We start from the raw sequence: 27,619 nt of genomic DNA on the forward strand, positions 1-27,619 counted from the left end.
TTATCTATAAATAAAGCATTACTTCATCTATCTTGGAGGGAGACACACTCGAAGAGAGAGAAAGATACCTCGATTCGAATTCGATTTTCGTTTCTCACTCTTCCCCCTATGGCGAAACCTCGCAAGACCAAGAACAACGAAGACCCCAAGCCCGAAAACTCTGGTGCCCTAGTTCACCACCAGAAGCTATGTCTCTCAATTGACATCGACAAACGCCTAGTCCACGGGTTCGCAATTCTCTTTTCCCCTTCCGTTACTCCTTAATTAGCATCTCTACTACACGACGCTGTTGTGGATTAGGTTTTGTTACGGCCGAGACTGTGTTTGAGATCGCGTATTTAAAATCGATCTAGAATTTTATTTCAGTTGATTTCACTTGTAGGTACACTGAATTGGAGATTGCGGTGCCGGAGATTGGGATCGTAGGGTTGCACGCGGAGAATTTAGGGATTGAGAGTGTTTGGGTCGATGGTGAGCCCACGGAGTTCGAGTATTACCCGCATCAGCAGCAGCAGGTGGAAGATGATAAGAGGTTTAGTTCTGTGTGTTCTCCTAGCTCTGCTGCCGATGCTGCTGTCTCAGTGTACATGTCCTCTCTGGAGAAGGAGCTGGTTCCCAATTTACTTATTAACTGCTGTAAACCTTCCAAGACTGAAAGTGAACAACAGCAGGAGCAACCAGTTCCCGAGAACGGGTTTCACTCCACGGCCGAGCCCAAACAGGTTATAGTTGCCGTCTATGAACTCTAGGTTTCAGAGCTAACCCCTTGCTGAGCAATTTAGAGAGTTACGTTAAACGAGGCTTGTAAACCCCAGGCATAGCAACTGAGTTGTACATAATATAGCAAATAAGTAATTTAGTCCCTCAAAACGTGATTAATTCTCACTTTATTCTTAGATTTAGTGTAATTAAAAAAAAATGTCCCTGCTACTGTGATATTTTACCGCACACTGACATCTTGGCCTTTTTATTTATGTTAATATCATCACCTATGTTTTTACGTTACAGCAACCTTGTACCATCTGAGGGACATATTGCGGTTTCAAGAGCTTTTTGAATTTTTTTAGTTCTAGGAACAGGAGTGACAGTGATTAGCAAATCACAACGGGGGCTAAATTGTCTATATGCTTATAAACAGTGTGTTCATACCTGTAATTATCTTTATTGAAAGTAATTAGGCACTGACTGGATTTTATAATTATTTATATAGATGTGTTTGCTGAATTGAATTTTATATTGTATTTATATATTTATTTACGTAGGGGTCTTGAAAAGTGCCTAGGGGCACTGTTTAAAGAAATTGAAAAGAAAAACTTTTTATTCAAAATCATATTGGAGCACATTAAAAAGTAATAAGGAAGCACATTTCTTCACATCGAAATAGTAAACTTTCCTCTTTTAAGTCCTTATTCTACGCTCTTAGGATGCTGGTTAGCATGTCATTTATATATTATATATAACATATTTAATTATAATATACTTGTATTTTTTAATAGACTTCCGGCCATGGGTTTGGGTTCAGTATGACCAACCTGAAGTTAAATTGTGGTTATGGTTATCCTTTATATTCTGGGAAATAGTGGACAATTTTAGCAACAATTGTGGTCAGGAAGAGTCCAAATCCAAAAGCCTTGATGTTGAGATCACATCCTTCACATTATGGGAAATTGCAGACTGATGCAGTTGCAATGCTGTCATTGAGTTAGAAAACCTTGCCATTGCTGGTGAAGCTACTGAACATTTTATGAAACTTTGGACCCATGTTCATTCTAAGGACTATCAACCCATTTATGAACATCGTCCTCTGCCTGCTTGGACTTTCCACGTGTTATTTAGATGCTGCACTAATGAAATTGTGATGTGTCACCAGAAGTGCTATTTTATTATGTCATTTCTAAATTTTCACCCTATTTTTGTATTTTTATTTCTATATATTTTTTGCCCCTCATAGTAGGAAATAGGTTATTTTTTAATGGTTGAGATAGTGCATCATTCTTCCATGAGAATATGGCAGTGAAATGTGAGAATGAGTAGTTTTGGTGAGGTTTACTATTGGTGTTTTCTCATGTAGGTTGATGTTGGGTGCAGAATGTGAGAATTGTTCGTATTGACTATTGGATAGAAAAGGCAGAGACAGGAATCCACTTCAGAAATAATCTTCTTCATACTGATAATCAGATAAGGAGAGCTAGATGTTGGTTCCCCTGTATAGATGACAATTCACAACGATGCTGGTATGGACTGTTATCACTTTCCCATTTGTGTGTCCATATCCATGCTTACATTTCATTATAAATTTATTTACTGTTCATCGTTTGAGCTTGAAGTAATTATTGTTGTTTTGCTAATGTTCAGCTATGACCTGGAGTTCACCGTAGCACACAATCTTGTGGCTGTTAGTACGGGATTCTTGCTTTATCAGGTAGCAATGACTGATACTATTACTAATATTCTGTTAAAGTTATGAAAGCACAAGCAATACTATTTTTACATAAGCTGATAACATTTTGGAGCTGTTTCTATTGTTGATAAGCACATTTAATGTTCTTTCAAGTCAAGTCAGGTTGGAAATTGGAATTTCCTTTGTTTCGGAAATTGGAGTTATGCTTAATTTGGTTTTTCTTTTCTTATATTCCATAGGTGTTAGATGATGATTGGCTTCAAAGTCAATCAATATTCTTTTTGGGAATATTCATTGCTGAAAATGACTGTCTGCTATCATAGAACTGTAGAAAACTAAAAATCACCAGTTTCTACATAAAAACATGAATGTTAAAGTTATTGGTTATCTAAAAAATATTCGAAATAGTGATTTTCTAACATGATTAGTTTTTTGCTGCGAAATAATTAAGCTTGAGATGTCTGGTTGAACAGTGAATTATCTGCTGATTTTTATTTTATGCGTTGTGTATTGTCATTTTCTAGTCCATTTATTCATAATTTGTTCATTGGACTCTTGAAACGCCTTAAAGGAAGAATCTTCTACAATGTTTAATTTGATCTGCTTATTCTTAAGTTATGTTCTTGCATATTGTGAGGCCCAGTGAAACTTTTGGAGATTGAGTTCGCTGTTCTGTTTTTTCCCTTTCCTCTTTGGATCAGATGCAACCTTCCCCTTTTCTGTTCTCTGTTTCTTGTCTTCTTTTTCTTAAATGATGAAATTCATCTGCCAAATACTCTTGTTGTCATTTGGGACACGACATCAACATAGTGATATTGTATGGATTTCAATTTGTTTCTGATGCAAGCTTTTCGGGTTTAATCCCCGTTAGCCATATATGGTTATCACTGTCAATTTGTTGCGAGGGGGTGTGGGGTTAATGCAACTCTGCAACACTATTGGCTGGATATTGGTTTCTGGTTGGTGGCATCTTTGATTTGCGGTGATAGCTTAGTTGGGAGAGCATCAGATTGAAGATCTGAAGGTCGCATGTTCAATCCATGCTCACCGCACCTCCAGGGTCATGGATCTGTTTAGTCAAAGTTCTCATCCAAGGAATTTGTCATTTCTTGTTTAGATCTTTGGGTTGAAAAGTTCATTTAATTTTTACAAAATTTAGAAGCAGTGTTGCATTTTGTCTTCTGCTACCATTTCATGGAAGGGAAGCATAAAGGAAAAATACCCCTGTCTAAGTTTGAAAACATAATTATTGTTTTTATTATTGACGCATTCCTTTACTTGATTCCATTCTCTACATGCAATGGAATGTAGATTATGTATGATAGCCTGGTCTGCCTGCCACCCACATTTCAGGGAAATTTCTTGACCCTCTCCTTTGTTGTAATGCTTCTCTTTTGTCTCTATTTAAATTTATAGTTCTATATGAAAATTTATCTTGTGTTACGCATAGTTAAATATGTTTTTGTTTGAACCTCCTTTCTTTTTCAGGTCTTAAGCAAGGACAATCCTCCTAGGAAAACATATGTTTATAAATTGGATGTTCCAGTAGCTGCAAGGTGGATATCTTTGGCTGTTGCCCCATTTGAAATTCTTCCTGATCACCAATTTAGTCTCATATCACACATGTGCTTGATGCCTAATCTGTCAAAGATGCGGAATACAGTGGAATTTTTCCACAGTGCCTTCAGGTTTGGCATGTGACAGTTGCAATTTAACTAGCAGGTTGCTTTTTAATCACAAATTGTATAATGATTGCATAGTTGGACTTTTATTTGTGAGCAGCTGCTATAAGGATTATCTTGCTGTAGACTTCCCATTTGACTCATACACGCAAGTTTTCATAGAGCCAGAGACGGCTGTGTCTTCACTGAGTTTAGGGGCCTCTATGAGTATGTTTAGTTCACAAGTTTTGTTTGATGAGAAGGTTATTGATCAGGTCAGTTCATTACTTCAATTCTTTTAGTTGATTTCCTTTTTTCTAATCATACAATTTCTGAATGAATAAAGAAATTTTTCCTCTTGTACTTGAGGGTTTTTATGCTTGTGATTTTACTACCCTGCCAGCTTATGATCAGCCTATGACTTTATTGACAGACTATTGATACAAGGGCAAAACTTGCATATGCTCTTGCAAGACAGTGGTTTGGCGTGTATATCACTCCGGAGACTCCAAATGATGGTAAATTATCAGAGGATATTTCGATTGCTGTTTTAATTTGAGTTGATTCTTTGGGAATTCAGCAAATTTTGTGTTTCCTCTGGTGTGATTGATGAATGCTTATTTGCACATTGCAGAGTGGCTCTTGGATGGACTTGCTGGCTTCTTGACAGATTTTTATATCAAGAAACATTTGGGAAATAATGAGGCCCGATATCGGAGATACAAGGTTTGTTCTTCTTTTTGGTTTAGTCTGGTCTATGTGAAGGCTAACTCTTTGTGCATATATTGTAAGTTAATGGACGTAGGCTCTTTATGGGTGTACATAGAAGTTTGAGGTTCAACTTGTTATTGTTGTTTGGATGCTTTGTAGTTTGGAGTAGTGTTCATGTATTCTCTTAAGTATTCTTGAGGATGGTGCTGTTTATAACCATTTTTTTTATCCCCTCGTAGTTTTTATGTTTCCTTCTCTACAGATTTGTTTTAAGAGTTTCTTTATTGAGAATTGTATTTAATATTTAATCACACATGTAAATACTTTATTTATAACCATTCAAAGTATACTATAAGGAAATCGTTATAATGGCTAATAATGGAGAATATCCCTATCTATTAGTTGTATATATTTCCCTAATTATTAAGATCAAAACATATTTCATACCCACCTCAAGCTCGAGCATATGTCATATGAGCCTAGCTTATTTCAAATGTGGTCAACCAGAGCTCTTATGGGATTTTGCAAGCGTGTATGCAAGTGGGTCATTTAAGTTTTCTCTAGAGAGCACCTTGTCTCACAAAATGACAATCATTTTTTGTGTTTAGTTCCTCATGGAAGACGAGATCAAGAAGTGCACCTCCTATTTAATCGTGGTCTTGTCCAATCGGCATTAGCATGACAACCAATTTTGGAATTGCCTTTGTTTGCATATATTAAACTGCTACCTGGTATATTATTGATGTATTTAAGTATGCATAATCTCAACGGACCTTTAGGAATTGGCTATCCACAATTGATGCATGTTTGATTTTTGGTCTATTAATAGTGAGGTAATTAAGCCTACCTACTAGACTGTGATATCTTCTAGGGTCTTTCAATGGCTCCACTTTACCCAAGAAACTTCAAATTAGGATATGTAGGACTATCATTGTCCGACCATCAATCATACTAATCTTGTTTGAAAAGTCTAAAGCATGCTTTCGTTGGGAAATGACAATGCTAGACTAGGATTGTGCAACTTGAATGCCAAGAAAGTACCTAAGTGGACCCATGTTCTTGGTCTGAAATTGATTGTGAAGGTGAGACTTGATTTTAAGAATGCCATTGAAGTCATCTCCATTAATGACAATGTAATCAACATATACAATAAAATAGATGTACATGCTAGATGAAGAATGATGTGAAAAAACCAAGTGATTAACCTCACATGAGTCATACAAGCTCATGCAATATTGAGTTGAAACGTTTGAATCTATTTGAAGTCCTACATTAATTATAAGAGGGTGTGAATCTCATTTTACAAACTGATTTTGTAAGGTTGAGTTAGGTTTAAAGTCCATTTCTTAACATGGTATCAAAGCCATGGTTTAGAGCATATCCTAGTGAAATTTGTTGTTTGTTGGATATATTCTTCCATCTATTATTGGACTGCTATTGAACTGTCCATTAATGTCTAATCCCACATACGGGATGTATATACCTTGACGTGAGAATGGTGTGTTGGAAGTCCCACATTAACTATTGATAAGGTCAATTTAGATTATATAAGTGAGTGCAAATCTCATCTTACAAGCTGATTTTGTGGGATTGAGTTAGACTTAAAGTCCACTTCTTAAGAGAATCAATCACAATGAAACTACTTGAAGTTATAGTCAGTGGCTCACAAACAAGATGCTAGCCATTAGGTACTTTAAAATCGGGTGACATGCATACTTCTTGCAACTCACCTTGTAGGCAAGCATTTTTTATGTTTGACAGGTGAAGATGCCAATGGTAGATTGCTGCCATGGCAAGAAAAAGGTGGAAAATATATGATTTTGGCCATATTTGAAAAAGTTTTACCAAAATTTAGGCAAAATTTGTAACAATCAATTGTACCATCAGGTGCAATTTTCATTGTACATGTTAGAATTATGAATTGTGTGAGTGTGTATGAGTTGTGTGAGTGTGTTCCAACCAATCTTAGCTGGTTGGAAGTGTAGCCACATCTTTTGTTTTTCTATAAATGTAACTTGAATTGTGGAGGTGCATCAAGCCCTCTAGAAATATATTTTTCTTTTCTAGTCTCAAGTGTATAGACTCAATGGCACCCAATAGTGTTTTGAGGGGAAGCAATGGAAAAAGGTCCCATGTGCTGCTAGCATCCAAAATAGCCATCTTTGCCAACATTGTTTGATTCTAATTTTGGTCAACCGTGACTTCACCTCTAGACCTAGGGACAAACACACTGTCCAAAGAAGATATAAAATAAAAGTAGGAAGAAGATAAATGGTCACATTTTTGAGCAAAGACATATGAAAGGTTAGGATGATGAGTGTAATGTATAGCTTTGCAAATTGCAATGGGAGGTTCAGGTGCAAACAATGTTGGTGCAAAGACATGAAAGGTTAGGATTATGAATGGAACGTATAGCTTTGCGAATTACAATGGGAGGTTCAGGTGCATACAATGTTGGGGGAAGAGCGATTGGAGCACAAGATGATGGTAGAGGATCATGGGGTGCCACTTCTGGTGGTGCTTAGGTCATTCGATGGTATATAAAAAGTGAAGGTGGAGTAGGAGCTAGTTCTAGGACAATAAGTGGAACCTATGGAGGGATGCCTTCAATGGTGGAAGAAAAGAAAGTAGTAGCTCAAACATAGGGACTTGATACTGTTGTTGTTGAGGAGAAAAATATCAATAACCTTTCTGGAGTACGGAGTAGCCCAAAAAAATACAATTTAGGATTGGAAAGGCCACATGAAGAGTGTGTATGAACAGTGCAATGCAGGAAACGGAAAAGGAAAATCTAGCTCTTTGATACCATTAAGAGTTTCTCTGTTGTGAATTGTGTGTTTAATCACACATGTAGTCCTTTATTATAATCATCGAAAGTGTAATACAGGGAAACCTAATAATGGCTCATCATGGAAAATATTCCTAATTATCAGCTGAACATATTTCCCTAATTACTAAGATCAAAACATATTTTTTAACAATATTAATTATTCTTAGCTACTTAGTTCAAATTTTCAAGGTATTCTTCTTTTTAGCTTTGGTTTTCTTTACTGAAATTTCATTTCATATTTAAGCATGGTTGTTGATCTGTCAGTCAGGCTGTAGAAATATTCTGAGTTGAAAGTGCAACAGTTAATATGTTAATTACATTTTTTTGCGTGCTAATGTAAATCACTCTACAGGCAAATTGTGCGGTTTGCAAAGTTGATAATGGTGGAGCGACAGCTTTGAGCTGTTCAGCTTCCTGCAAGGATTTATATGGAACTCAGTGTATTGGTTTGTATGGAAAAATAAGATCGTGGAAGTCTGTAAGTATTTTCCTTTCCTTTTCTTCTCCCCCTACCTGTCATCTTATAGCATTGAGCCAGTACATTAGTGTGATTCCTTAACCAGTATTGAATTATATAAATATTGTTTTACCCCTTTTCAGGTGGCTGTTCTTCAGATGTTGGAAAAGCAAATGGGTCCTGAATCTTTCCGTAGAGTGAGAGTCCTTGACATTTGCACTATTTATGCTTCTGATCATTCTAGATATATGTTGAATGTGTCTTAATCATGGTAATCAATAGTGTGCTTTCACACCAATATTGTGCTAGTGTGGAGTGGCGCCCCCTGCACCAAAAGGTTGCATGATGTCGCACCTCAGTATTCTGGCTGTTGTGTGCGTTGTGAGGACAAAACTGAAACATATTGCTCCTGCTGACATAAGGGATTCAATTCCTGGCTGGAAACAGGGTCGTTTGGGGGTTTCTGTTTATTTTTGCTGACAATAAATGGAAACTTTCTATTTTATCCTATAATACACAATTTGCACCCCAGTCTTCCATAAATCATCCTTCTCTCCCTTATTCTGGTTCTCTACTTTCCTCCTGTCTTGTCGCATCTTTCCTCTCCATATCTGGCAGGATTTCCAATGAGGTTTCTGGTGGCGATACCAACCTAATCTGCAACTTCTGATAAAATCTGTACAATTCTTTATTCTTTCTTTTCTGTTTAGCTGCAATGGCTTCATGTGACCAACCACCCTCTGCCACTCAACCTGTTAGATAGTGACGGATGTCAAATAATAGTTGTGGAATCTTGTGTAACAATGTTCACGCATGTATTCCAGAATGTACTTCCCTGGAGATAGTGGTCTCCTTGCATTGAACACCTTTTCCCATTGTTCATCATCTGCCATGAGCCTTTTACTGTGGTTTTTGTTTTTCTTACCAGTTTTTATGAAATTTTCTTTTTCTTTATTTCCCCTCGGAGGTTATATGCTTGAAGATTTGATGATATTTTTTGCTTGCTATTAATGTATAGATTTTACAAACGATAGTTTCTCGAGCTCAAGATAAAACACGTTCCATGAAGACTCTAAGTACTAAGGAGGTAATGTACTTTTGGTTCTGTACAATATGTGGCATATTACTGGAATGTAGCTTCTAAGACATTGGCAATTAACTATGCATAGTTGGCGGAGTTCAATAAATGTTATAGTGTGTCATAACCACTTCTTTTAGGTTTATCTATCTATAACATTGCATTATCATGAATATGACTGCTATAGGATAAGTAGATTGTGCCAAATTGATGTAAATGGGAAAAAGGGAGGATAGGAGCATGGGACAGAATTAGTGTCAGTGGACGATGGAATGAAAAATGTCTAACAAAAAATGATAGATTTTTTGTATTTTCACTAATTTGCCACATCTTAAACTTGGATGCACCTTTCTTTTTTTTGCGCCCTGGGAGGAGTGTTGACTGTTTGGTTGGGGAAAAATTGGCCAACAGTGAGTCAGTACCATAATTAAGCCTGAAACATTTATTCATTTCATCGACCAAGCTTCATTGTTATGTGACTTGCCCATCAATTTTCCCTCCTCTCAGTTTGCAATAATCTAGATTGTTCGGCTATGGGTATTTTTAAGATTTCCAAATTTTTCCAAATTTTCATTCTTCTAAACTTTCATTAATATGATTCCAATTTTCTTCTCTTTCCAATTTTAGTTGTGAACCAATACTTTATTTTCTGAAAAAGACATTGTTGTGGTATTAGTGCCTCTTGGATATATAGAATAATTAAGTTCAATAATAAGTTAAAGAGTAATGGACAGTTTGACAACAAACTATTTGCTACAGAAATAACTATCTTATCTGAACGGGAGTGGCAGACTAGGCATTACACATTTTACATATCCTTTATAACTCAGCTTGTATGCAAACTCCATTTTCGAGTATATATGCCCATCTCGGGCCTTTCCATGTTGCTCTATCTTATGCATTTAATTGATCAAACAATATGCATAAAAGGTGGACAAGCAAATTGATGAAATTTGCTCTGAATTGCTTTGGTAGACTAAATAATTTTGTCCTTGTAATCTCATGTAGAGCTGAGAAGTATAAATGTAGTTTAATCTTCAATGCAGTGATAGCTGAAGTATCTTTACTTTTTTTGCTTCTGACGATGTAAGGTGGATCTGATAAATTTTTTCAATACACAGTTTCGACATTTTGCCAATAAGGTTGGGAATCTTGAACGTCCGTTTCTTAAGGATTTCTTTCCACGGTGGGTTGGTTCTTGTGGGTGTCCTGTTTTAAGGTATAAGAAAGGATTTATTTGTTACTCTTGATTTCATTTTTGGAACGCTATCTGTACATGTATTGTGATGGGTTACCTGTTGCTGTTGCTAAGGATGGGGTTTTCCTATAACAAAAGGAAGAATATGGTTGAATTAGCTGTGTTGCGAGGATGTACAGCGTTGCAGACTTCAACTACATCCACTCTTGATATTAATCCAGAGACAGAAAATAGAGATGGAGATACTGGATGGCCTGGTATGATGAGCATCAGGGTATATGAACTTGATGGTATGTATGACCATCCTATTCTGCCAATGGCTGGTGAAGCATGGCAGCTACTGGAAATACAATGTCACTCAAAGCTTGCTGCTAGACGCTTTCAGAAGCCCAAGAAAGGGTTAAAACATGATGGATCTGATGATAATGGTGACGTGCCTTCCATGGATGTGCGCTCAAAGTATTTATCAGTTTCATATCTTTTTGTTTTAATTTGTGGTTGATGATTTAGTTCTGATGATTTTTCTGTTATGGCAGTACTGAGTCCCCTTTATTATGGATCAGAGCAGATCCTGATATGGAGTACCTTGCCGAGGTTCACTTTAACCAACCTGTTCAGATGTGGGTAAGGATGAATTGTTACAGCCAGTTGATTTTATTTGGTTTATTGTGATATAGTATTTTGCTATGCTATTAGAAGCACCCCATGTTTCAATTATTTTGGTCTTCTTTCTGGGTTTTATGTGTGATGTGTATACAACTAGTTTATTTATCCTATGCTAAGAAATCCTAGGAGAACCACTTGAGAAAAGCTAACCGTTGTAATTGACAAGCCTAGGGCCTCAACCCACGATATGAGTCTATATTTTGAATGTGGGACTTATTAGTCATACCTTGCAACTGAACACTAGCATCCTACCATGCTCCACTGCCTTGACACACATAAGCTGGCTGTGGAGTAGCCCTTATCCCATTCATTGTCTTTGATTTGCATCTCATAGTGAAAAGCATTGTCCAATTAAGAATTTATAAATCCAAACACCAGAAGTCATACTTCCGGTGTGGAACTTCCATACCTTCCTATTTGATCTTTACATCATACCCTGGTTGCAGATTTTTAATCTTTGTTGTCTTATATTAAAGTGAATGTTCAAATACTTTCCTTTTCTGGTCTTTTAGCATTTGTGGTGTTTGAATAGTTGATATGAAGTTCTTTGAAAATTTAAATCGAGTGTCTACCTGAATCATCTCTCTTTGTTTAAGTTCCTTTCTAAGTTTTACATCATGCCCCTATTTCTTGAACTTTTTTTATTCTATTAGGGAAGCTAGAAGACCCAATTACATAAAACGTGCAATGATGCAATGTTATGTAATCATACTCATTCACCTCTTGAGCCTTCCTCATTCTCTCGGCTATTTTAGAAATAAATCATGCTCATTCATTTGTGTGGGGTTCGTATTTGCATCTTTCATTATCATATTTAGTATTTTGTTGGTTATGTTTATTGATTCTAGATATTTAATTTTTTTATTTAGATCAATCAATTAGAGAAGGACAAAGATGTTATTGCTCAGGCACAAGCAATTGCAGCCCTTGAGGCATCACCACAACTATCATTTTCAATTGTAAACGCCCTAAACAATTTTCTCGGTGACTCCAAGGTGATTTTCTTTCTGTAATATATTTTCAGTAGTAGCTTTTAAATATGAAATTAATATCTGTAGTCTTTTGGTTCTCTAGGCCTTTTGGAGAGTACGGATTGAAGCAGCATTTGCATTGGCAAATTCAGCATCCGAGGTAATGCTACGTTACTTGTTGCATACTTTATGATATACCTCCTCCTGTCTTGAATATAAGTAAACAAATTATAAAATCTCTTATCTATTAGTCTCAAATATTAGAAGTATTAACTAAGTTTAACTTATGAGATTGTTTCCAAAATACCTTCATTTAGTGGAGGTTTTATTTCCAATGACTCATCTTTTTGTATTAATTTCCAAGGAAGGGTGGTTTGAGAAAGAGGTTTATGTTTTGAATGAGTTAGGTACAATTGATTAATGCTAACTCTTAATAAGTGGACTTTAAACCTATCACAACCCTACAAAATTGGGCTTGTAGGGTGATATTTGCACCTATGTATATATTGAAAAATGTATTTATCTCTACTCGATGTGGGATATCCAATATACCTCGGTCACACCGTGGCATTTGTATCTCAAGAGTGGAACTAAATATCTCTGGGTGTTCTGATAGTGGCCGAAAACAGGTGACATAGTAGTCTAACATAAAACAAACTTTACTAGGATTGGCTCTAATACTATCTTAAGAATTGACTCAATCTTACAAAACTAGCAAACTTTCTTAATTAGTATGAGCTAGTTATTTTTCGTTTATATTCAAGAGCAGTGGTATACATATTAAATCAATGGCTGAGTGGGAATGAAGTTGGCTGTCCTTAATTTAACCAAATGAGTTCAGATCTGGTTTTGAGATAATAGATGAACTTTAATAACTTGCTACTCACTGCTGTAGTAGATATCTGTACACAGGAAAAAAATGGAAGTTTGCCTTTTAGTTTTAAGCATGCCTTAATCTGGTGGCTATTACAACTTTGAAATCTATTCAATAGTTGTTCATGTTCAGGAATAACTGGGATGCCATATGTCTCACTGTAGTTAATGGGTGTAATAATTTGAAATGTGAATAATGTTGTCATTTAATTGTCTGACAGGAAACTGATTTTTCTGGTCTACTCCATTTGGTGAAATTTTACAAGAGTCGAAGGTTTGATCCTGACATTGGACTTCCAAAGTAAGATTATGGAAATTATTGTTCACCTTTTCTCATTTAACTTTGGCAATATCCCTTGACTAATTTTGTTGTACTATTATTTCCAGGCCGAATGATTTTCATGATTTTGCTGAGTATTTTGTTCTTGAGGTAATGCAAGGAGGTAGGATGTGTAAGTTACGCCTAATGTGATGTGATTTTGTAATGTTTGTTATTTATTGTGTTTTGAATATTTGTGGTGTTCCATAAAGTGTTGTTTCAGTTTTTATAATTTTTGAATAGAGTTTATTTTACTTTTTTGTAAATGGGTGTATGTGGTTATTATATTTGCATGTTTCAATATCTTCCTTTTTGATCTAGTGCAATATATTTGTCTGATTTCCATGATAGTGTACATGCCAGGTTATTGAAATTTGGTAGCTGTGATCTGTACGCAGTTTTACATTGCTTATTGAAATGTAAGCAGTGGTCAGTGTGGTGTGCTTAGCTGTATTCATTTGCTTAATTATCGTGATGCATTAAATGACACCAGATATGTACTGTATGAAGGTTTAAGTAGGAGTGAATATGTCTATGTTAGTTGTACCTGTAAACCCAAATGATTAAACCTTTTCAGTTTGATTCCATGGTTTGAGAAAAAAGAAAAACATTAGTCTCTGGGTTTCATTTGGAGACAATGATCATTCTGAAAGAATAAATGATTGCTTTGGGAATTATAACATTTTCTGAACTCGTATATTTATCTGGGGAGTGATATTTTGAGTCTCAATGCGAAGGACACAAACGTCTCACAATGACTGTTGTGGTTTTGATGTGTTTGTCACCTAGGATGCTTCTAACCTCGTACAAATTACTTTCGGTGTGCTCTATTTTGATTTCTTCTACTGTCTAGTTTTATGGTGTTAAACTTGTGTGCATTATGAATTAAATAAGTTCAAACTTACAATTTGTGTTGTCATCATCTGGTGATCCTACGGCCTTTTGTATTGGAATCTTGATCTTTGTTAACCTGGTCGCTCCACCCTCACGAACTTTGCTGCTCTTGTGCTAATTATAATGCCATCCATGAACTAAGATTCCCATATCCCTTTTACAAACTATAATGTCATCCATGAAATACCCCCTTTTCAAATTATAATATTATCCATGAACTCGACCCTTACTTATCTGTGATCATTTACATTCTTTTCTTTTACAATGGTTTGTTGTGTTTACAATTGAATATTGAATGTCTTGTTTATGATATGTTTTTGTCAGTTACCTTTTGTGATGGTAATTCTGAACTGGTTTGCATATTCTTCTTGTGGCTGTATAATGAATAATTGTTTATTGATGTGCTTTTAAAACGTGGCAAGTCATTTTTGGGTAAATAAATTGTTGTTGTAGGCTATTCCCCATGCTGTTGCCATGGTTAGAGCTGCTGACAAGAAAAGCCCAAGAGAGGCTATCGAGTTTGTTCTACAGCTATTGAAGGTTATTGTTTATGTTAGACTTTGTTTTATTAGCTGTATTATTTCTGTCAGGATTTGTGTTTTATTGTTTACTTATTTAGTAGATTATAATTACAATATATGGTAGGGATATGGATATCCCTGATTCATAGGGATTTGGTTGTCTAGGAGCTATTATTCTACTACCTAAAATAGCTTTCTAGCCTTATATATATAGATTGTATTCTCATCATAATAAGACAAATCATTCTACCCTAAATTATAACATGGTATCAGAGCTCTCAAATTCTAGGTGCCGTCTTTGACTGTGCACCCCAAAACCCTAGACGACAACCTTCACTGCTACCACCATCCCTTTCAGGATAGTCTTCATTGTTGTCACACACCAAACCCTAGCCACCAGCCTTCAATGCTGTCAATCGTTTTTTCAGGTTGCCTTCATTCACTGCCTTAAGGTTGTTGTACTGCATGGACATAACAAAACCAAATTCCTGAAGTGGTGCATACTGCGTCAAAGCCTACTGATTGAATGGGAAGAATTATTTGAAATGGGCCTAGCTTGTTTGCAAAACTTTGAAAGGTAAAGGGAAAGCAAACAACTTGACTGAAGATTCTTCTACAGAAGAAGATCCCAGATTTACAAAATGGGATGAAGAGGATTCTATAATCATGGCATGGCTATGGAACTCGATGATCCTAGAAATCATTGATACTTGGATGTTTGTTAATTTTGCAAAGGAGATTTGGAATGCCATGGAGCAGACATACTCCAAAGCTAAAGATGCTGCTCAAATATATGATGTGAAGGTGAAAACTGTCACTGCAAAATAGGGAAACAAGACTGTTACAATGTATGCCAATCAACTCAAATCCTATGGATGGAATTAGACCATTACAGGGTCATAAAAGCCAAGTGCTCAAATGATTCAGTAATGCTCAAAGAGTTTATTGAGCAAGATAAGTCTATGCTTTCTTGGTGGGGCTTAACTCTGATTTTGATCAAGTGAGAGTCCATATTCTTGGTAAAGACAAAATTCCAGGAAGAAATAAAGTAGTAGCTATGGTTAGAAGTGAAGAAATCAGAAGGGGAATAATGCTGGAAACCCTAACCATGAAAAATTCAGCCATGATAGCTTCTGGATCGGCCATGATGGCAGACTCGAGAAAGGGGGAATAGCCAATATAGACAAGAAAGCTGAAGGAGTGTGGTGGACATTCTATAACAAGCCTTGTCACACTCGTGATAAATGTTGGAAGCTGCATGGAAAGCCACCTAGTAGAGATTGGGGATCCCATAATCGTGACAAGGAGTGGGGAAAAAAGGAGACAACACTAAAAAGGGAGGACAAGCACACATAGGTTCTGCAACAAATGAAGAAAACAGAGGAGGAGTAATTCAGCTTAACTAGGAGGAAGTAGAGAAGATGAGATCATTCCTAAAAAAGATGGACAAGCCACCAGGTAGTTGTTCTCTAGCACATTTAGGTACGTTTGGTCAGTTTTCATCTTTTGGTTTTAATGCCTCAGATAAAAACCATAACCTATATTGGATACTAGATTTTAGGGCTATTGACCACATGACACCCCTATCTAAACATTTCTCAACTTACGCACCTTACCCTAGCAACAAGAAAATATCTATAGCTGATGGCTATTTGATGACTGCAGTAGGTCAAGGAGAAGTCCAAATAAGCCCATCCATAACCCTTAAAAATGTCCTTCATATTCCTAAATTGTCTGTCAGTTTGATTTCCATAAATTAACTCATACAAGATCTCTCATGTAATGTTATTTTTTATGACAATGTTTGTATTCTACCGAACAAGTACTCGGAGATGACGATTGGACATGGTAGAGAATGAAACAGCTTGTATTACTTGGACCATCCAAATATGCCACTAGATCTGGGAAAAAACACCTCTTTTTTCTCTGATTCAATGAAGACCAGCAGGGAGAAGGTCTTCCTACATCACTATTGCTTTGGACATCCTTCCTTTAGGGTCATAAAATCGTTATTCCCTTCCCTTTTTAGCAAATTAGATGTGGTAAGTCTCAATTGTGAAGTGTGTGAGCTTGCTAAGAACAAACATGTTCCTTTTCCAGTTAGTAATAATACAAGCACTTTTATCTTCTATTTAATTCATATTGATGTGTGGGGTCCCTCAACTAACCCAAATGTTTTTGGTGCCCATTGGTTTCTTACCTTTATAGATGATTGTACTTGTGTCACATGGTTTTTTTTTACTAAAATAAAACTCTGAAGTCAATTATGTGGTTCAATGTTTTTTCTCCATGATAAAAAATCAGTTTGGTGTTAGCATTAAGAGGATCAAATCTGATAAATCATGGACTTATATCCGTTTGTCAAAAAGAACATATCATTCATGAGTGCTCCTTTGTCAAAACATCTTCATGATTGCTGAGAAGAAAAATGGGCACCTTATAGACTAAACTCGAGCTCTTCTTTTTCAACATAAAGTTCCTAAACGGTTTTGGGGGAGGCAATTCTCATTGTCTGCGACCTAATTAATAGACTACCTTCTAGTATTCTAGCTTCCAAGAGCCCTATGGAGATTTTGTCCTCTTTTTATCCTAATGTGTTCACATCTAACCACCCTGTTCCAAGAATATTTGGGTGTGTCTCTTTTGTCGATCTCCATAATGGTGATAGAGAAGTAAACTTGATCCTAGAGCCGTAAAATGTATTTTCATAGGATACTTATCAACACAAAAGGGATATAAATGCTATAACCCACCATTCCAAAAGTTGTGTCTAGAGATGTCACCTTTTTTTAGCACAAAAGCTATTTCAACCAAGATCATCTTCAGGGGGAGATTGCTAGAAATGAAGATTATCTCCTTATGCTCCCTAATTTAAGTTTAGAACCAGAAATTGGGAATAAAAGTGTAACAACTGAGAAGGAACCCACTAAATCCACTCAAGATGGGGCTGATGTAATATTTGGGAAAAAACTTGTTTATACAAGAAAGACAAAGGCCATTCCAGAATGTCCTTGTCCAACAATCCAACCCAACATTACTTGAGGTAACTACCCGTAATCCTTTAATATACACTGAATCAACATCTGATTTTCCAAATGTACAGGAACCTGAATCCAGTTCAGCACCCCTTTATGAGGACCTAGATATTCCAATTGTCCTTAGGAAAGATACTAGGAAATGTACCACCAAGCCACCATGCCCTCTAGCCAATTACCTATCCTTTAAAACCTTCTCACCTACCCATAAAGCCTTCCTCACAAGCCTAAACACTACAACCACACCTACTTCTTTATTTGAGTCATTGAATGATAAAAAATGGAAGCATTAGAAAATATTAGAACATGTGATTTGGATGCTCTTCCAAATGGAAAGAACCAATAGGGTGCTAGTCGGTATATACTATAAAATACAAGGCCGATGGATCCATTGAGAGGTACAAAGCAAGGTTTGTAGCTTGGGATTCACTCAAACCTATAGAGTGAATTACATGGAAACATTTGCTCCGGTTGCAAAAATAAATACAGTTAGGTTGATATTATCCCTAGCAACTAATTATGGGTGGAACTTGCAACAATTTGATGTTAAAAAAGCCTTCCTCCATGGAGAAATTTAGAGGAGATTTACATGGAATTGCCCCCTGGGTATGGTGGAAAAACAACTGCAAACACTGTTTGGCTGAAACAATCACCACAAGCATGGTTTGAAAGGTTTACTAAAGTTATGATAGGTCTGGGCTTTAAACAAAGTCAAGGAGACCACGCTCTATTCATTAAACACTCTAAGTCAAGGGGAGTGACAATGTTACTGATTTATGTGGATGATATTGCAGTGACAGGTGATGATGAGGAGTAGGCTAACATCCGGCCAAGAATTTTGAAATTAAGACCTTGGGAAAATTGAAGTATTTTCTAGTAATTGAAGTGGCCCATTCTGAAAAGGGAATATTCTTATTTTAACAGAAATACATCACTGATTTGATGAAAGAAACTGGTAAGACAACATTTAAGCCTGCAAATACACCAATTGATCCAATCCTGAAATTGGGAAATGCAGGTACTCCTTTTGACAAGAAAATGTATCAAAGACTAGTTGGCAGACTTATATTTATCTCACATTAGACTTGATGTTGCATTCACTGTGAGTCTAGTTAGCCAGTTCATGCACGAACCAAAGGAGGTTCACTTACTAGCTGCACCAAGAATTGTGCAATATTTGAAAGGGAACCCATGCATGGGAATTTTGTTTGAACGAAATGGGAATGTAAGTCTGGAAGCATAGGCAGATGCATACTATGGATGGTCAATTGTGGATAGAAGGCTAATTATGGGATATTGCACTTTCCTTGTAGGGGATCATGTGACTTGGAAGAGTAAAAAAAATGTGGTAGCCAACGCAATAGCACAAGGGATATGTAAACTACTCTGGCTGAAGATCATCTTGGATGACTTAAGAATAAAATTGGATGAACCTATGAGACTTTATTGTGATAACAAATTTGCTATTAGGAGAGCTCATAATCTAGTGCCATGATAGAACCAAACATATTGATATTGACAAACATTTTATCAAAGAAAAGTTAGACAGTAGTCTGAACTGCACTCCTTATGTCTCTTCACAAGACAACCTTGCAGATATTCTAACAAAGGGGCTGAACAACAACAATTTTGAGAGTATTGTTTCCAAGCTGGGAATGAAAAATACCTATTCACTAGCTTGAGGGGTAGTGCTAGAATCTGTTTTATTAGCTGTGTTATTTCTGTCAGGATTTGTGTTTTATTGTTTCCTTATTTAGCAGATTATAATTATAGTATATGATGGGGATATCCATGAATCATAGAGATCTGATTGTCTAGGAGCTATTATTATAATTCCTAAATAGCTTTCTAGCCTTGTATATATAGATGTATTCTCAGGCATAATAAGATGAGTCATTCTACTCTAAATTATAACAGTTTACTTGCTGTATGGATTACTTTCTTATTTATCAACTAATGTGACATTGGTATCAACTGTTATACTCGAGATTTTAGGGGGGGATATTTGAGTGAAACAAACACTCAACTGAACATCAAATGTTGGGCTAATAATGCTTATCTTATTTTTTATTTTATAATGCACCTAATCTACCTTGTATGTGTTGAAATGTAATGTTATTTTTATTATTTTTCTTGTGTACCCAGATTTTAGTGTTAGGTTTTAGGCAAGTGCCTTCATTGTATCCTATATATACATCAATAAAAGTCCAAGAGAGTAGGTTGAATACAGTGTTTTCAGTCCTCCCATTTGTTTAAGTGTATAATAACTAAAGTGTTTCCCAAAATCCCAATGCATGCAGCTTGTTGTAAATAAAAGGACATGTTGAGTTTGGAAAAACATTATTTTTCATTTCCTGTTTTCGTAAATACTTATGAAAAAGCCACCTTTTTTTCACCTTGTTTCCTATTTTCAATGATTGTACACAAAGAGTTAACAAGGACATACTTTCTTTAGGGGATAGCAGTTCTTTGATCATGTGAAACTTCAAGCCATCGAAAGTATTTAAATCTGCCCTAGTTTTTGGCTTCTAAATGACCAAAGAAACAAGAAGATGCATTGAACATTGAATCCCGGTATAAATATTGTTTGCCCCGAGTTCTGACATTATCATTGATGGAGACCACATGACTGGAGACACATTAATTGAACAACTGGGTATACAATTTGGATTGATTTACGACATTTTGGGTCATTCCAAATTTCCAATTTTGTTAAAACTGAACGAATCTCCCTAAGCAACATGGATAGTGAAAATCTACAAGAGAAAGAGTGTGCAAATAATTTCAATTTTTATGTTACAATGCACCTGAGCTGCTTGGTGAGTGGGATAATAATTAAATCATGTAATTATCAACAGTTATTTGTTAGATTGGATAATTAATTGAATTGAAAATAGTATTATGAAATGACCTGTGCCAGAGATCTCACATCAAATGAATATATGACTAAACTATAATGTTCAAGTGGGTGCAAAACTCACTTTAACTTACTTTATTAAGTCGGTTTTGTAAGATTGAGGTAGGTATAAATTCCACTTTCTTAAGATGATAGTTGTCCAACCAAGGAGTTGGAGACTTCGTTACCCTTGGTTTGTGAAGTTTGAGCTTTATAATTCCTGAAGTTCTTGTTACTCTTATACCTGTTTCAGGTGTTAGAGGACTTGTCTTGGAATATGCTTGATTGGATTCCATCCTCAATTCTCTACCCGATCTCTCCTTGTCCCAAATATGGGTAATATGTTCTAAAAAATTCTTGCTCCAATCTGACCTACCTGGCAAGTGAGCCCAGTTCTCGACAGAGAACAAGACAGCAAGCGAGAGTTATTGAATATCTATTGTAGTCAAGATTGTTTGGACTTATTGTGTCATCTACTATCAAGTTCTTTCCCAGTTTTACACTCAATGTCTAGTCCTCGATGTGAAGCAGTGTATTAGGGTATGATCAATTTATAATATATATATAAGGGAGTGTAAATCTTACCTTACCAAGATGACTTTGTTGGGTTGCATAGGTATAAATTCTACTTTCTTAGGAACCATACTTGAATTAGTTAGAGGACATTGTAGTTTTTGGAGACAATAGATGGATGAATGACAGCTAGTTTTTTGTGATTCTAAAAAAATAGGGGTTTAGAACTATGACCTTTGGAACTGAAAAATCACTAATTTTTCAAGTGCCTCCATCTCTCCGACCCAAACCTCATCATTTTCTTCTGTGAAACCTTACTCATGCTGAAACTAGAGGTTTCTCCTTCAGTGATCATCACTGCCTTCCTTTTCTGATTCTTTCTACTAGTTTTACATTCTGTTTTGCTTTCATTTTTTTTTCTGTACTGTCTTTTAAATCCATTTATTTATAAATGCTTTTCACATGGTTGTCACGCTTTCACCATTTTCTGCAATGCCATCCTCTATAATTCTAAGGATATTTTTTCTGGCCAGTTTTATCCTTATTTAGTATTTAGGATTCAGCTACCCAAATCAAGGGTAATGACTGATTATATCTGTTTTTTGCTTCTTTGGGCTCTTGCAATATTGTAATATTTTTTATTATTCATTGCATACACCACCACTCTATGGATTCAAGTTATGTTGTTAGGGCAGTGTGATTACTTTTATTGTGAAGTTTTCTTGCTTCTAGTAATATAGAAGTTTCAGCTTCAGGGCTCATGTTTATCCTCTTATTTTTCCAGTACAATGACAACAATGGGAATCCTTACTCAGATGTCTTTTGGCTTTCTGCATTAGTCCAATCGGTTGGTGAGCTTGAGTTTGGGCAACAGGTTTAAAAACTATTTTTCTCTTGCTGATTATCTTTATTACCTTTACAAATTAATAATTTAGTATACTGATATGAGCTTCCTGAGCTTGTTTTGTTTTATATTTACCAAAGCTCCTTAAGTACCTTTCTATTAATTAAAATTTGAGCTGTTGAATAGGAAGTACTGATAGTTAATAGTTTGTTGGTGGAAAGTGTGATTTTGAGCTTTTCCAATTTCCATTTCTATTACAACTATGCAAATGTTGCTTGTTATGAAAATTGTTTGTGTGTGTGTCTGTGTGTGTATTTAACAGCTGTTACATAATATTTGTAATTGATATGGTTCTTACTTTATTCAAGATAATCTTAACTCAGCAGCCTGATTTGAGTATTAGGCTTCTTTCTGACTCAAAATTTTGACAGAGTATTCTATTGTTGTCATCACTTCTCAAACGCATTGACCGGCTTCTACAATTTGATAGGTGAAATGATGCATTGATTACTGTGGTGGATTTATCAATTTTACTTACAACTATAATTTACATTTTTGAAATGTCTTCTGCTAGTCTCATGCCAAGATATAATGGAATCTTGACTATCAGTTGTATCCGAACATTGACCCAGATTGCTTTAAAGCTTTCGGGGTTCATTCCTCTTGTAAGTACCTTGTTATTGAGCATCAAACTTCTTTTCAATGTTTGGTACAAATATTCTAAAAGCTTCATCTTCACTACAGGATCGAGTTTATGAACTTGTAAAGCCTTTTCGTGACTTGAAGACACTCTGGCAAGTTCGAATTGAAGCAAGCAGAGCACTCCTTGACCTTGAATTCCACTGCAAGGGCATTGATTCAGCATTGCTTTTATTTATCAAGTACTTAGAGGAGGAGCATTCCTTAAGAGGTTGTTCATCTTTTCCCTAGCGGAGGATCTATAGATGTATGTCAAACTAAGAAATTGGTTCAGAATGCTAAAAGTAAAGTATTTATAGAAATGTTTATTAAGTGGGACAAATTTCATAACATACATGGTTGGATGAGTTTCTCCTTAAATTAGTTTTAGGAAGAAAAAAATTGGAAATTAGTTTCTCCATTAACTAAAGTTAAAATTAGTTGATGCATGAACTAATTTGCAGAAACACTATAATTTCTCCAATTTTTTAATTTAACTTATGCTTAAACTAATTTTAGCTTTCAAAGAAGTTCAAATTCATTTTTTGTTCTTAGATAGGTTTATTGAGAAATTCGTCCAAACTAGTTTTGATCCTCCAATCCCAAAACAAGTTTTAATATACAACTTTATATATTTTAAGTCATCTTGTGGCACATGATTATCTTTTTTTTCAAATATTGACAACCTTCTGAAACAATCAGATCTGTATCTATTTTTTCCTTTCATTTTCATATTTACTTTCCCCTTTCTTCCATCTTACTTTTTTACAATAAAATTTCATTTCTTGATTGCAGGACAGTTAAAACTAGCCACCCATGTTATGAGGCTATGTCAGATGAGGGATGGATTGAATTCAGAAGAGGAAATTACTAGTCAAACTCTTGTCTCTATGCTTAATTTACTGGAAGGGCGTACTGCTTTTAATAATGTCTTTCTCCGGCATTATTTGTTCTGCATACTACAAATACTTGCAAGAAGGTATGTTTCTTATTGAAATGAAATGCAAGCTTGCTTATTTGTTAGCTAATGTATTGTGTGAATATTGCATGTACGTGATAAAGCAAAAGATGATTTTTAACTCTCCAATTTTTCATTTAGCTTTTGAAAATAATTTATTCACTGAACTTCTTTTATTGGTCGTAGTCGCTCTCTATTCACCTTTTTTACCTATATTTTGTCCAATTTTGTTGTTTGTTGAACTCAATGAAATTTGAACATAGTAGTAACCATGGTTATTGAATCGAGATTCGAAATTTCATGAATTTTGAATCCCATCGAATCTTATTTTGAATCTTAAGATACATAATTTGTATAGTTTAAAAGATAAAATAAACAATAACTATTTTTTTTATAGAAAAATAAAGAATATAACAAAAATTGTATATTAATTCAAATTTATTTCTTTTCAAAAATATTAAATAAAAAAATTCTTAAATATTGACTAATTTAATATAAAAAAATATAAGAATAAATATATACTAATTTAAATTTTTTTATAAAAGAAAAAAAATTTAAAAAAAATAGTAAACAATAACTAAATTATATAAGAACACTTATATATTAATTTAAACAATAACTGATTTTTTCAAAGAGATAATATTATTTTTTTACGAAAGTCAGAATAAAAAATAATATATAAATTATTACTGTCACTGTAAAATGTAAAAGTATGTTAGTATGAGATAAAAAAATATGAAAAGCATTTTATATTTTAAAATATAACTCTATTTAGAAACCTATTTAGAACTCTCAGATCTTCCTTCCATGTTCATCTTCTCACTGTTCATGGATTAATCTTTTCCCAGATTGATTTCCTCTCCCTCTTCGTTCCCATCTTCTGATGATTTCATCTTCTCCCAATTTATTTTTACTGTGTCTTCGCGGTTCTATTATTTGATGTTCAACTTATACACTGTTTATTTTCTCACTGTTTATCTTTTCCACTGAACTTTCATCTTTGTTGAGTTTCTTTTCCTATGTGTTTCTTTCTTATTTTTTCAGTTTTTGTTTCTTTCTTATTTTTTCAGTTTTTGTTTCTTCACGAATAGTATGTGACGAAAACCGAATCGCTAATAGCTGGGGAGAATTTTGTAACGAATCACGATTCGAATCGTACAATTCTTACTATTCTAACTACACTGAGTAGTAACTGTGATTCTTTAGGATTTAAACTTTATTTCAATTGGAGAGGTACTTAGGGAAGCTGTTTACGATTTCTGATTTTGCTTGATAATATTCCCCAAGAAATGAATCTAATGTAGAATATAATGACCTGTTTTATTTGACAAAATGTTTTTTCAGATGTTACCAAATATTTACAGAAATATTACTTCCTGTGTTTCCTTTATTTCCTTATTCTGTTTTCTGTACAAAAGAAGGTGAAACGGTTGGTTTTCTCTCTCTTTCATTTGATATTCACGTCTTTGGAAACATGAAGTAAAATGAAAAAAATTTGAAATTTTTGTAATTATTGATGGGAACAAAACATTTTCTCTATTTAATAAAGTCCTAATGTTTTATAGTCTGTAACCATTTTCACTTTGCTGCTACTTCTGCAAAAATTTAAGATCCTCTCTTAATAGGTTTAGCTGATGCCAAACAATGACAATTTCTTCTGGGCGTGATTATATTTACACTGCAGTTTTATCTGTATTTGAAAAACGAAAAATTCAGACTTTATTCCGTGCTTTTGTCTGCAGACCACCAACTCTTCATGGGGTTCCCAGGGAAAATAGAACGTTGCATATAAGTCTTACAGAAGCTTGTAACTATCAGAAGAACATGTTTGTTCTTGATTCGGATAGCAAACCTTTGGATCTGCCAAGCTCTACTCAAAACCCTACACCAAATCTTGGCCTGGATGGTTTGAGGGATGCACTTAACGAAGCTTCTAAGGACCCACCTGATGAAGCTCCGACACAGGTGCCTCCGACACAGGTGCACATTGAAGCTCTGAATGAAGCACCCTTAGAGAAAGCCGAAGAAGTATATACTGAATTTCCACAGGAAGCACCAATGGAAGCTCCAAATGAAGTTTCCAAGGAAGCTGATACTGTATCGAATAGCCATGAAAGAAAGAGGCTCATTAAAATCAAGGTCAAACAATCTTCTGCCACCAGTAGGGCTGATACTGATAATCAAGTGGTTGAACGTTCTTTAGGTGGTCGTAACGAAATGGACCATGGAGCTAGCAGTTCAGTTTCTGTAGATGCACCCCAGAGGAATTTTCCCGAGACTCTTAGCATGAGTAATCAAAATATAGACGAAGTTAATTCTTGGCATGATCGTGGTTCGCGCATGACTGCTAGCATTGGTAGTGCTAAATTTTTGAGTGACGGTGATGAATTGGTCAAAGAACTTCAGTGCACTGCTGATTCAAGTATAGTTTATTCACAACCTCAGCCAGAAGATCCGTCATCATCCAGTATTATACAGGATAACAATGTAGATGCTGATGCACGACGATATGCCAGCCTTCAAACTCTTTCAGTTGCAAGATTTGATCCTGACGGAGAATCATTAGGTAAAGAAATTTCTGCTCGTGGCAAGGAAAAACACAAAAGCAAGGAAAAGAAACGAAAACGGGAAAGTAATAAAGGACATCATGATGATCCAGAATATTTGGAGCGAAAACGACTAAAGAAGGAGAAAAAACGACGGGAAAAAGAAATGGCAAAACTTCAGAGTGATGAAGCGAAGAGATCCTCTGTAGACTTGTCAAGTAAGAAAGAGGAACCTGTAGTGGACGTTACCAGACAGATTAAATCTGTTGAGCCCAGCGACGGACATAATTCTAAATTAGAAACCAAAAAGATTGATAGCAAACCGGATCCATCTGAAGGCACATCCGGTGCACCAAAAATTCGAATTAAAATTAAAAACCGAATGCTCAACAAGTCATAGAGAATAAGATGTCCATTATTTTGTAGATGCTAGAATGAAAATTACAACGCCTTCATATTTTCTGGGTTGTATTTTTCTTTTCCTTACCCGGCGTACACGAATTAGGTATTTCCAAATATTGATTCGATGAGCTTCATTCGTTGTTAGTTCTTAACTATGATTGGAGAGATGTATATGATTGCAATTTCAATCATACAATATTTGTTATCGATGTAAATGATGCGTATCACGATTTTGTTTAGGATATTGTTGTAAATTTGTAACTTGAAGTTGTAAATTTATAATTTTGTTGTGGTCAAGTACTCGTTTATTTTTGGGAATTGTGGATAATGCTTTCAATGGCCATATCTTGCATAGATCCTTTGCAAATGTCGTATTCCACTTGGTTACGCCTTTATGAGTTTTCACTAAGTTTAGTACTCTATACTCGCACTAAAAGGGATGCCGGCGCATCATTATTTGTGATGTAGCGTACAAAATATACTTCGTATGTTGGACAACAAAATATGTTGTTTCTAACTTGTACATCAGTTGTATATTTTATTGTGGCTTTTCATGACTGTCTGAATATAATAATCTTGGTATCAGTTATTTTGAGGGAGATGTTAATTTCTAAATTATAGAAAGCATTATATATTTTTATTAGTAGCGGTAAATAACGTCTGGATATACAGAAATTGCGGCGGAAATTTTCTTTTCTCTCTATTTACTTATATTATGAGCTTTTCGGAGGAGTAGCATTTATTTTTCACCGAACCTTCTTAATGAATGAAATGGGTAGAAAAAAATGGAAAGGATATTTTCTCAAGAGAGATAGCGTTTGATTTTTATGCTCTTGCATTTAATATGGAAATAAAACAAATGCACACTGTATAATTATTTTTTTTACTTATTGTTTAAAGTCAACTTTTGTTTCTTCCATTTTATCTTCAATTAGAGAAAGTAAACTTATACATTGTTGTTTTTACTAATTTTTGTCTTTTCTGTTTCCAAACAATATCGTTAGAGTTTTTGTGAAACTATTTTTAGAGAAATTGATTTTATATTATTTAATATGATTGAGATGCGTGTTTAAGTTGATTTGAGTTATTATATTTATATTGAAGTATGTTTTCACTGCAAATCGTGTTAATTAATTGTATGACTCTAGAGGAAATGGGAGCTGAGTC

General features: G+C 35.1%; 1 protein-coding gene, 1 non-coding gene and 1 pseudogene across 2 annotated transcripts; all 3 read left to right on the top strand.

Moving 5' to 3' along the window:
• Positions 1-26,749, top strand: TAF2 (TBP-associated factor 2). Its single transcript, XM_088105137.1, has 25 exons — positions 1-227; positions 383-722; positions 2,089-2,234; positions 2,356-2,422; positions 3,890-4,089; positions 4,184-4,337; positions 4,496-4,580; positions 4,697-4,788; positions 7,956-8,081; positions 8,204-8,257; positions 9,079-9,147; positions 10,260-10,357; positions 10,451-10,795; positions 10,873-10,960; positions 11,872-11,997; positions 12,077-12,133; positions 13,068-13,147; positions 13,234-13,276; positions 14,513-14,599; positions 21,809-21,898; positions 22,300-22,358; positions 22,443-22,533; positions 22,613-22,778; positions 23,342-23,525; positions 25,247-26,749. The coding sequence occupies exons 1-25, from the start codon at positions 109-111 to the stop codon at positions 26,448-26,450; spliced, it is 4,170 nt and encodes a 1,389-aa protein (XP_087961263.1). The 5' UTR covers positions 1-108; the 3' UTR covers positions 26,451-26,749.
• TRNAF-GAA (transfer RNA phenylalanine (anticodon GAA)) lies at positions 3,381-3,453 on the top strand. The gene has a single exon. It is a non-coding gene; the product is annotated as a tRNA-Phe (tRNA).
• LOC148206964 (uncharacterized) lies at positions 15,106-20,753 on the top strand (annotated as a pseudogene).
• Positions 26,750-27,619: the final 870 nt, after the last annotated feature.

Source organism: Vigna umbellata, chromosome 1, assembly GCF_029865625.1.
Source record: "Vigna umbellata cultivar VRB3 chromosome 1, Vumbellata_1.0, whole genome shotgun sequence".
Classification (NCBI taxonomy): domain Eukaryota; kingdom Viridiplantae; phylum Streptophyta; class Magnoliopsida; order Fabales; family Fabaceae; genus Vigna; species Vigna umbellata.